The sequence below is a fragment of the Thunnus thynnus genome, chromosome 22 (assembly GCF_963924715.1).
Source record: "Thunnus thynnus chromosome 22, fThuThy2.1, whole genome shotgun sequence".
NCBI classification, from domain to species: domain Eukaryota; kingdom Metazoa; phylum Chordata; class Actinopteri; order Scombriformes; family Scombridae; genus Thunnus; species Thunnus thynnus.
The window spans coordinates 22,505,127-22,516,552 of record NC_089538.1 but is presented as its reverse complement, the minus strand read 5'-3'; the positions used below and the strand labels follow the sequence as shown (position 1 = coordinate 22,516,552).

Here is an 11,426-nt window from a genome sequence, read left to right as displayed (position 1 = left end):
ATGCATTTGTGGTTTGTACTTTGTTGGCAGTATTTGTGCTGCTTTATCCTAAACTGGGATGAGTTGGCACCAGCTTGCCATTTACAATGAGTGGTGTCAAATTACACTTCAAAACATGTTGAAGGGAGTCAGATGTGATGTTTGCCTGACTCCACTGATCTATATGTGTGTGTAGGATGTAGGGGTGAACAGGGTTGGTTGTCACATATATTAGATGTCGCTCATCAAGGTCATTTCAGGAGTAAGACGCTTGACATTGAGGTGAGAGGACTTTTAGTGTTTTACATATCAATAAATATCCAGCTCTTCAGTGTTTCTCTTCTTGTTTATAATAAAACAATTATTACCATTAAAAAGTTTTAGATCTATAGCTGAGATAGTTTTTTTCTTGGCTATGTTACAACATGTGGTTGTTAGCTACAGTTGTCAAGGCAACCAGGCAGCTCACAGGTTGCGTTACGTCACATGTAAACAAGGAGGATGGATGAGAGATATTATATCGTCAATGTAATTGTTGCATGACTGAAGGTATAAGGGGATTAGATCATTGCTTTGTACTGGAAAAGATATAGAATGAGCTCTTTCAATACATAGAATTGATCATTTTTAATATAGAAAAGTTTTTGATTCACATTAAGTTCATTTGGCAACTAAATGGTGGCAAAAAGTCTGGATGTAAATGTGCCTAAGCCTAATCAAGCCTAAGCATGCCTTTATAGTGGTATTAATTCCAAAATGTATAATAGCATTTTTATTAGACCCTCTCTATTATAGAGAGTAGTGCTCCTCTTGACAAGTAAACTGATCTTCATGTGTAAAATTGTTGGGCTGCCCTTATAAGTGCCACTTTTTGAAATGTTTAGTATCTCAGGTTAGATCACATCTCCTAATATACAGTAACAGTCAAAAGTTTGGATACACTTTCTCATTCGTAAATTCTCATTCAAACTTCTGACTGATACTGTTCACACTAGAGGTTTGAGTTCTTTTTCAACATGCTGACTGTGGATTCTCTGTTTGCTTTACAGGTCTCAACGAGGGGAGTCACATCCACCTGCTACATGACGCACATTTCCTAATTTGGACATCATTCCCAGAGTTGAGGGTGTTCCCCAGAGATAAAGCTGAGCTACTGACACATGCGAAGTGCGACCAAGGGACTCCTCATAACCTGTTGTTCCCCTTCTCCTTTCCACAAAGTTAGGTTGTAGAAAAAAGAAAAAGGAAAAAGAAAAGTGCAAAGCAATAATCACCTTTGAAGTTCTTCCCTACATGTTAACACTGTGCTGGCTCTGTGTTACGGGTGTATAAATAGGTAGAGGTCCGTCTGCATTTAGGTGATCAATATTGCTTTAGCTTAGTAGTCAGCACAGTCGTCTATGATCTGGGAGACTCTAGTTTGAGACCCGGTGTGGGGACCTCCTTCGTAAGGTAGTTTATTCATGAACACTTTTTGTAAACCTTAAATTTTCTAAAATTAAAAGCGTAATAAAAAAACAGGATTTTTAACCAACCTTTAGCTAATTATTTCAATAATTCATCCATTACCTTAAGCTAAGTATTTCATCTCCTCTGCTGTCTTGCTAACTAGTTTTCACACACTCTTTATTGCAATAACACCTAAATTAATTGTTATAGCTGACTCAATATCTGGATGTACTTTTTTTAATCAAATCATTAATTCATTTTTTCTTTTTTTCATATTAGTTGAGCTATTCTACAATCTCTCCACGTACCTCCTGGCAACAGCAGAAGTTACCCCTGAGGTACAAGTACCCCTAGTTGGGAATCACTGATTTAATTAATCTAATGGGTTAATTTGCAAGTGCATAAATATTCATGTCTATGCAGGCGATGTCTATGATCTAACATGTCTTTCCAGAATGCAGTGTTTGTGATTTTGTATTTTCTGCAGTATTGTATTTGGCTGTGCTGTGTAGCTTCCGCCACCAGGTTGTGCTGTTGGAAAACGCAAGTAGTGAAGCAGAAGAAAAAACTGTTCAGTAGGAAGAAGAAGATATTAGTTTTTTGGCAGCAGAGAAAGCTGAGTCTTTGGCTGCAACACGTTTTTATGCTGTACTGTACATATATTGATGTAAAATTGATCACAGGATATAACTTGATCACAGCCTGAGTCACAGCCTGGCAGACTGTGCACATTTAATGAAACATGGCAGCTGCAGAGGCCAAAGGTGACATGGTCACGTGACGTTTCACTTAAGTGTCGCTGCAGATGGTGCGTTCATGTGGGTAATAAATAAATATTGATCATATGCACATGTTAATGTTGACACCAAAAGTTGTTACCAGTAATGATCTGCTTTGATATATTTACGATCAAGAGGAAAATTCATGGATAAACTAATGGATTGAAAAAATAAAGGTTTTTAACCTTCAGACAAACCAATTTCTTACCTGAGTATGTGTGGCTGAACACCTGTTTTTCAGTTTTTCATTATTATTATTATTATTATCATTATTATTATTATTATTATTATTATTGATGTTTTGTGTGTGTGTTTGATTTTTAATTGTTCATTTTTAATTTCTGTATTTTTAAGTTTATATTTGTAGGTAATAGATATGTTTTGTGTGTTTTTGTAGATTGCTGAATGAACAGAAGTAGATACAGAGTTTATACACTATGAAGAGTGATAGATCCAAGTATGAGCTGCTCAGTGTTGCATATTAAGATCACTTTTTCGAAGACTCATAATGAGACTGAAAGTGGCGAAGCCGTTTGTAGTTGAGGTTGTGCTCATCAAGAATAACTGTCTCATTTGTTATACTCCTTGTGGGGGTGTAGTGGGGACCCATCCAGTTATCAAGTTGTTCTACATCTCATCTTCTATGAGGAAGACTTTAAAGAATGTGACGTTGACATAAAAGAGGCAGCTATCTACTCTAGATTTTGCACTGCAATTCTTAGAGACGAGGAAGTGTTTTCTCAGAAAAAGGTCTTCTTTGTGCAAAGGTTTCTATAGCACTTTCAAATAGCAACACTCGAAGGCAAAATGGCAAAAAGTCTGTCTGCTGTAATCATTCAAATGGGGGTAACGGCACAAAGGTGAAGAATGAAAAAGAGAACTTGACAGAGAAGTTCAAATCCTGCCTTCTCTCTCAATTATGTAGTACTGGCCAATCAAATGGGCTTGAATGTCAGCTTGCCTCTTTTGGAAAATTACAAAAATTGTTGGACGCGACCCTACCAATTCTCTTGTCAGAAAGGTTTGGGGGGAGGGGATCCCAGTTGCTGTTTGATGATCGTGCAAGCTCTTAGTTTGAAGCATACTAACACCTTAACAAATAATTACTGTGATCATTGAATGTAAATGTATGACAGGTTTTAACCAAGAAGAACATGTTGTCTCTATCTGTCTGTATCTTATAACAGCTTTAACAATCTTACCCCATTATCCATCCCTCGACTGGCAGACTGTAAAGTGACTGCAGGGTTGGTTGAGCATCCAGGAGACCAAGGAGTGAAGCTGTTCTCTGAGCTGAGGAACAATCCACTTTACAAGTTCAGCAAAGTCAAGTAATTATACTTTCCTACTGATCTGAAAGAGAAGTGTCAGGGATTACAGCTACAAATCCATTATGATGAAACTAGAGTCCAATGCCATAAAACTAACACAGGTTGTAGATACGCATTTAAAACTAGAAGTAAACTCTGTATGGATCCATACAAATATCCAACTTTATTTGGAGTTACCTGTTTAGTATCTGAATGAGTATTTTTCTTACAGTGTTGAACATGGTGGAAGTCACTGAATGAAAGAAATGTAAGTATCTGCATATTTATTTGTTGGTGGGGATGATGAACCAATCTAGGAAAATATGATTGAAATGTTTCCTTTGAACTCATCTATAGAGAGGGTAGGAAGTGTCACATTACGTCACTTTGATTTGTCAAAGGAGATTACAGAAGCATACAGTTTAGAATAAAATGAGTCAAATTCTGAGTGTATTTCTTCAGGATCAGATAACACTTTCCTGTCAGAGGAAATAGATGTAAATCTGCTATACGTCTCACATTTTTGTAGACTTAAGGCTAAGAGGTGGCTTGGTCTGGATCCACTAAAATAACAATTCTCCATATATCTGTGAATCAGAAATTCTGCTCTAGTTTAATTTTATTTTAATGGATTAAATTTGGTTTTTCTCATCCTCTTAGAAGCCGATATTGTGCTGGTCATGCACCAAAGAGTTTAGAGAAGTCTCATAGTCACTGATTTGGTCTGGTCTAGTTTTATTGAGATGACAGGAATATAAAATCGCTGTATTTCTTACATAACCTTTAATGGCACTCCAAAGAATCAGCAGGTCATTAGTGGTTTCAGCATTTTCAGAAATAAAAACAGTGAGGGCTCTTCTGAAGTAACTGCATAACTTGTTTCTGAGTAAAGTTGTATCAAGGCGCCATCTTGTGGCTCTTGTAGGTACATGGGCAAGAGCTAATTTAGAAGTCACACTGCTGTGATCTGACCTCAGACAGGAGAGAGAATGTTAACGTAATGAATTTGAGGAAATATCTTTGAACTACCGAGCAGGTAGTTTATAATATCACAAGATTTGTGTTTGTTAAAGTAAAAACTATATTATCTACATGTAGGATTGATTGCCAAAACAGAAATTAGATCTCAGAGTGCAGACATAGGGTTGTATGACCAGAGCGGTCAAGTGTTGGGTCCAGTATAGCAGTCATATCAACACCTATTACCATTCAGAAGCCTTGCAACTTGGTTAAAAGATCATTAATGTTATTAAAGAATGGTCAAATTGATTAGGAGCATAAAGTGCAACAAATGGGACTTAATATTAACTTGTTGTGAAAACATACCTAACTCAGCTGGTTGAAGACTTCTGGAAGTGACTGCAATGAGTCATTTTTACACTTTATTTTTTGATAGAAGATCAATACTACTCTCATATCTCTACAGTACGGACACAGAACCACAACTTGTTTTGGGTTTTGTACAGATTAAACAAAAGTTAGTTAGTTCTAGAGGTGCTGCTAGGCAGAGCTTGTTAACCTCTGACAGAGCCAGGCTAGCTAAGCTAACTGGCAGCTACAGCTTCATATTTATTGTACAGATATAACATGTATCCATATTCTCATGTTTTAACAAAGTGTGAAACTATTCCTTTAACAGTGTGTTTGGCTTGTGTAATGCTACATTTTACTTGATTTAATAAAAAAAAAAAAATGTTTTCTTAGATATTTCAAGTGATCTTACAGTATATTCTGACCATTTTTCTTCTTTATTGTCCTGGTTAAAAACTTGTTTTGTTCTGGTATGTTGCACTGACTGCCAGGTTCAACTAAACAATTATTCAGTTGACATAATCTTGTGTTTTCTCCTTTGTCTCATGATTTGTTTTTCTTCTTTTCACTATTATACTCTAATAAGCCTTCTCAACACTATATAAACACTAACAACACCTAACTTAGAACATGAAAAAACACCTTTATGAAATCATTAGAAGACAAAACAGTTTTTAAATGGTTGCCTGGCAGATATTGGTGTATGTTGTGGGTTCATGTGTATCAATTCATAATAGCTTGTCCACCTTGTCATATCTGGATGAATGGTTCATTGGTTTGGCTCACAGTAAAGGGTGGGGCAGTCTGGCTGCCTCGGGCCCCAGCTGTCGCCCACTGACACACTGAGGCAGGGTGGGGCCTCTTCATCCACAGAAAGAGCCCTGACTTCCAACAAAAGAAGAAAGAGAAGAGCATGCAGCTGCGATACAGGAGAAATATAATATCTCTGTGTAAAGTTGATATTTGATGCTCTTTGGTTATTGAGTTTTTTTCTCCTTTATTTTAAACATAAATAACATTTACCAAAAAAACAGAAATTATAAAATTAAATAAATAAAACATAACGCAGCTTAAACTACATCATATCATTTCCTAAACAAACCGATCCTGTCCGGACTGGTTCCAGTGTTTATGCTAAGCTAAGCTAATTGTCTCCTGGATCAAGCTTCATATTTACTGTAAAAAACATGAATATCAAAGTCATTCTGACCTGATGAAAATCAGAGTAGGATTGATATATTATCTAGATTAGATTCTGTGGCTTGTTCTTACCTTTTTTTCTGTAGTATCAATCTCTATCATTTAACTGTCAGCAAAAAAGCCTGTTTTCCAAAAATGCTGACCTATTGTTTTAACATAAAACACACTGAGTTGTAATGAATTTGCAAAACTACATGTAAAATTCCCTTCTTTTGCTTTGTTCATTTTTCAAAATGATTACCAATATCAATGTTGTTTTATTTCACTTTATCGCTGTGCAAATGATATTAGGTCATAGATTCAATAAATCAATAAATCACTGATTCTCTCTACAAATTAAAATAAAACAATAGTTACATAAGCTGTAAAATGAAGCCACACCCTTAAAAACACTTAAACACGCCCACTACAGCTTCATCAAATATTTAGATCTTTAATTATTTATTTTTTCTGCCATTGTAGTTATTTATCGTCTTTCCCCCCCTTTTTTTGGCTCTTAATCTCTTTGCTGGTCTGTTTTGTAAGCTAAAAAAAACTTAGACCAAGTACTTAAACTAACTAAAACTAAGTCCTTTCACTTATTACAAATTGATCTTTTTATCTCTTCTTTCCTTCTCTCTGACCTTGTTTTCACTGTTCACCTTCTGCCGGATCTGTCGCAACACAGGAAGGATAGAAAGAGGATTTCCTTTTAAAAAAATCATTCAGTTTGTTAGTAGCAAAGTGAACATTACTGCAATTTGAAGACATAGTAACTCTTGACTCTTCAAATGATCCAATATTTCACCAAAAATCAAATATTAGAGAAAAAAGTCCATAGTGTATATCAGAACTTTGGTTTTTCTTCTTTCCCCTCGCATTAATCATCTCACGACCCCTCAGATTTATCTGCTGACCCTTTGGAGGGGCCCGCCCCTAGGTTGGGAACCACTGGACTAAACTAGCTAACTGTATATAAAGTGGTGTAAACTAGCTCCACCTCCAGCAGCTACAACAGTAACATGCTGCTCTAACACTGATGCTTCACTATTAATAATCTAATGATGTCATATATAATAATATATCAGTCAGAGGGACCAAACCACTACTTTTACTGCAATACTTTACTACATCAAGCTCATAATACTTATGTACTTTTACTGCAATACTTTAACTACATCAAGCTCATAATACTTATGTACTTTTACTGCAATACTTTAACTACATCAAGCTCATAATACTTATGTACTTTTACTGCAGGAGGTTTTTTCATGTGGGATTTTTACTTGTAATAGAGTATTTTTAAATTGATGTATTGGTACTTTTACTTAAGTAAAGGATCTGAAAGTATCTAAGTACATTTATTCAGTACTGTAGGCCTGCTTAATTACAATTTTGAGGTACTTTTAGTATTTCCATTTTATGCCACTTCATACCTCTACTGAACTATATTGTAGACTGAAATATTTTACATTTTGCTATTTTCAGATTAAGATTTTTCATGAAAAACACTCAATAAGATTATAAAATCCAACAAAGTGTTAAAGATTAAACCAGCGGTTTCCAACAAACAACAAATAGTTTAGAGAAAAGTTTAGAAAATGAATACTTTATGTTGCAGAACTTTGATTTTTTGTTTATTCCTTCTTTCCTACCTCATTACTCATATTACGACCCCTTAAATTTATATTGTGACCCTTATGGGGGTCCAAGCCCTAGGTTGGGAACCACTGAACTACCCTTAAAATAAAATAGTTGAAGCTTGCTCCACCTCAATCTAACAGTAAAATGCTATTTACGCACTGATGCATCAAAATCTAACAATGTAATTGTACATGTACATTTTTGCTGATAATACTTTCATAGGATTTTGAATGCAGGACTTGTACTCCTGTAATGGAGTATTTTTTTCATTCATGTACTTTCATTTCAGTGAAGCACGATGCTAATACTTTTGCACTTAAATAGTATTTTTCATGCAGGACTTTTACTTGTAATGGAGTATTTTTACATTCTGTGTTTGTACTTTTACTGAAGTAAAATGATGTGAGTACTTCCTCCACCACTGCATGTTTGCTGTGTATTAGTGCAGCCTAACTGCAGCGTTCGTGACAATAAAACAAACTGAATTTGAATTTCAGAGAGGGAGGCAGACAAAAGACAGAAAGAGAGAGACGGGTAGAGAGAGCCAGACAAAGACCGGGAGAGAGAGAGAGGGAGGGAGGGACGCTGTCATCACGTACAGCCGCGGAGGAGGGGAGGAGAGTGGGGAGGGGAGGGGGAGCTCAGCCGGTCTCTCCTCTCTCTGCAGCAGCGGCCATGCTGCTGTCCGCTGCCTGTCTCGGTGCATCCCGCCGGTGTAGCCTGCCGCCGCTGCATCCCTGTATCCCGGGTTAGCGGACCGGCCTGCACCGAGTCGGCTCGGTCGTAGCGGTTCAGTCCGCCTGGAGCTGCAGGATCCGCCGGAACACACCGGAACAACAACGGGAAGAGGAAAAAGCCTCCATAGCAACAAACCGGTTTCACGGCATTATTGGTAGGTGCCTCCCTCTCTCTTAGTATGTGTGTGTGTGTGTGTGTGTGTGTGTGTGTCAGCACAGCTTAGCAGTGTTTGGGCGGATAGATGGATGAAGTCAATTCGTTTATCAGATGAATAGGGACACAAACAGGGTACAGGTTTTATAATAATCTGATCCACAGGCTCATATTTTGCTTTTGGCTTCAGATAAATTTGATTTTACAGGAAATCAATGAAAATTTCTCACTTGGGCCTTGCAGGAAATGTCATTTAACTAAAATATAGTGACTGTATTTCACCTATAACCTCTTTTGCATATTTGATTTGACTGGAATTCATACATATTTTGCATGCGGAGCTATAGGAAGCAAATTTGCAAAGCAAAGGGAGCCCAGTTTGTGTAGTATTGTGCTCAAAATCCAACCCTATAATGCAAGCGTGTGTTCAGTATCCTTAAATAACTGACTGAATTAGCTAATTCAATATAAATCCTGCTCTCTTTCTGCACCAGGAGACATAATAATTGAGGCTGAATTTATCTCTCTGTCTCTCAGGATGGGAGGTCTGCCTTGTCAGTAAACCATGTGATTGCCATCTCTTTTATTTGCAGTGATGGAGGCATGTTGAGGACGCCGGAAGACAAAAGTGTGACTGGGACAGAAACCTCCTGAAACAAACCGGATTACCAGGACTGCAACTGAACGTGCCAGGTCTGAAGCTCGACTGCTGGGATCGAATGGGCTTGTACCACATCTACACAACAGTGTACCAGGTTTAGAGCCCGATTACTGACGTTACAGCTGGGTAAGTAAAACTCCAGGAAGGTTATTGCAAGAACACAAACTGGTCATCAACTAGAGAGTAGACATATGCTTGGATAAGCTTCACTTGAGCTTAAAATGATAGGGAAGTACTTGGACAGTCTGAGGTTTGGGTCCACTAACAGTCATAGTGTCCATCAGAGCAGCCTTTAGCAAGATATTCAACCCTGACATGATCAAGCATTAAACTACCTGAACTTTAGGATTCTTCTAAAATAGAATAACTATCTTTTGATATTCCACAACAGGATATCACTGGAATTACAACCTGATCTACAGGCGGATCCTAAAACTACATCTGACATCTCTTTACTGGGATTATACCAGGGTAACAGAAACTTCAGTTGATATAAGGGACTGCAACCAGGACCTAAACGTCTTCTTACTGGCTTTTCAGTTTTGCTAACTGGACTACAAAGCATCTAAGAAGTCTGCATGATCGATACTGGGATTACAGCAGGGTTTTGAGAATCTGAAGCCAAATTTTGAGGACTGCAACTGGATTACCAAGTCTACAAAAAGTCACTTTTAATAGATAATATCCTGGTACTAGAAAAAGTACTAGCTAGTAGCTACTAAGTCACCAAGCTTACAACCCAGTTTATCAGGACTACACAGCACGAGAGTCAAGTTATTTTCACTTTAACCAACTTCGAATGAGGTAACGAGAATAAGAGTTACTGTTTATCTCTGTTGGAAGATGAATCGTATGTAGTAGAGAGACTCTTCTGAACGTTACTGGACTTTTATTCACCATGTCTCTGAGTAAGACCATCGAGTTGGAGCACTTTGACGAACGTGACAAGGTTCGCCGGGGACGCTCCACCCGGGCCAAGAGAGATGACTCCACCGGCAGCGCTGGCGGCGGGGGGTCGGGCCCCAGCTCCAGGGGCAGCAGCCTGGTTCCTAGCCCTGCCCACAGCGCCAACTGCAGCTACTACCGGACCCGCACCCTGCAGGCGCTCACCTCGGAGAAACGAGCCAAAAAGGTCCGGTTCTACCGCAACGGAGACGGGTACTTCAAGGGTCTGGTGTACGCTGTGTCCAGTGACCGGTTCCGCTCATATGATGCTCTGCTGATGGAGCTGACACGCTCTTTGTCGGATAACCTGAATCTACCACAAGGGGTGCGCACAATCTACACCATAGACGGCAGCAAGAAGATCACCGGTATGGACGAGTTGGTGGAAGGTAGGACTCTTTACTCGGCTTTGTTCTCAGTTGACTTACATTCTACTCAAAGGAATAGTTTGACATTATGGGACATTTGCTTTCTTGCTGAAATTCTTCTTTTAGCAGGGCGGCATAAAAAAGCATTTATATATATAGTTGGGTGGGAGATTATGTTTGTTAAACTGTAGTCTTGTGATACCAGACAATCGGAGTCTACCAAAGTCTGGGGATTTCTAAATGCACGGTAGTTGGTTCAATGGCAGCGTGAATGACCACTAACAAACCTACTTGCCTACGCCCCTTACATTTTTTAAAGGACACGCCTTACTGGAAATTATGCTCTCCCCCCATTCTCCTCCATCACCACCCCAATATGAAGTGCCACCCTAAAGACTTTGGATTGGTTTCTACCCAGTTTTACCAACAAAACCTGGGAGATTGTCCTCAGTCTCTATGAGTGACGCGTTTAGAGGCCAACCTGTGAATCTAGTTAAACTAAAGCCATTGCTACACACAGGTGACCACTTATGCAGTGTTCAAATTGTCACATTTTTGATGTAAGATGGTTTATTGTAGATTTAAAAAAAATTTCAAAAGTAGCATCATGAGTAAAACTTTCACTTTCACTCTTTATGCTAAGCTAAGCTAAGCTAACTGCATGCTGGGTCTAGCTTCTTGTTTAGCGTACAGACAAGTGGTGTTGATCGTCTCTTGGCAAAGAAGCAAGTCGGTGTGCTTGCCAAAATGTCAAACCTTTCCTTAAAAACATCTCCAATGCGGTGTGTCTGCCTGCTGGTTAGACAACTGCTTATGAAATGTATACCTGATTTAATGTTGTCCCCTCATGAACAGGTCATTGTGGTTATTAGGTTTGTCTGGAACCAGTCATTAGGATCAGGATGAAGGC

The 11,426-nt window shown here is 38.4% G+C and overlaps 1 protein-coding gene across 1 annotated transcript in view; it reads left to right on the top strand.

The window, feature by feature from the left end:
• Nucleotides 1–6,246: 6,246 nt before the first annotated feature.
• LOC137174991 (serine/threonine-protein kinase DCLK2-like) overlaps nt 6,247–11,426 on the top strand; it is a 30,053-nt gene continuing 24,873 nt past the window's right edge. The window contains exons 1-3 of the mRNA XM_067580585.1: nt 6,247–8,543; nt 9,136–9,329; nt 9,595–10,537. Coding sequence (XP_067436686.1) covers nt 10,102–10,537 — 436 coding nt within the window. The 5' untranslated portion in view covers nt 6,247–8,543; nt 9,136–9,329; nt 9,595–10,101. The remainder of the gene's footprint in view (nt 8,544–9,135; nt 9,330–9,594; nt 10,538–11,426) is intronic.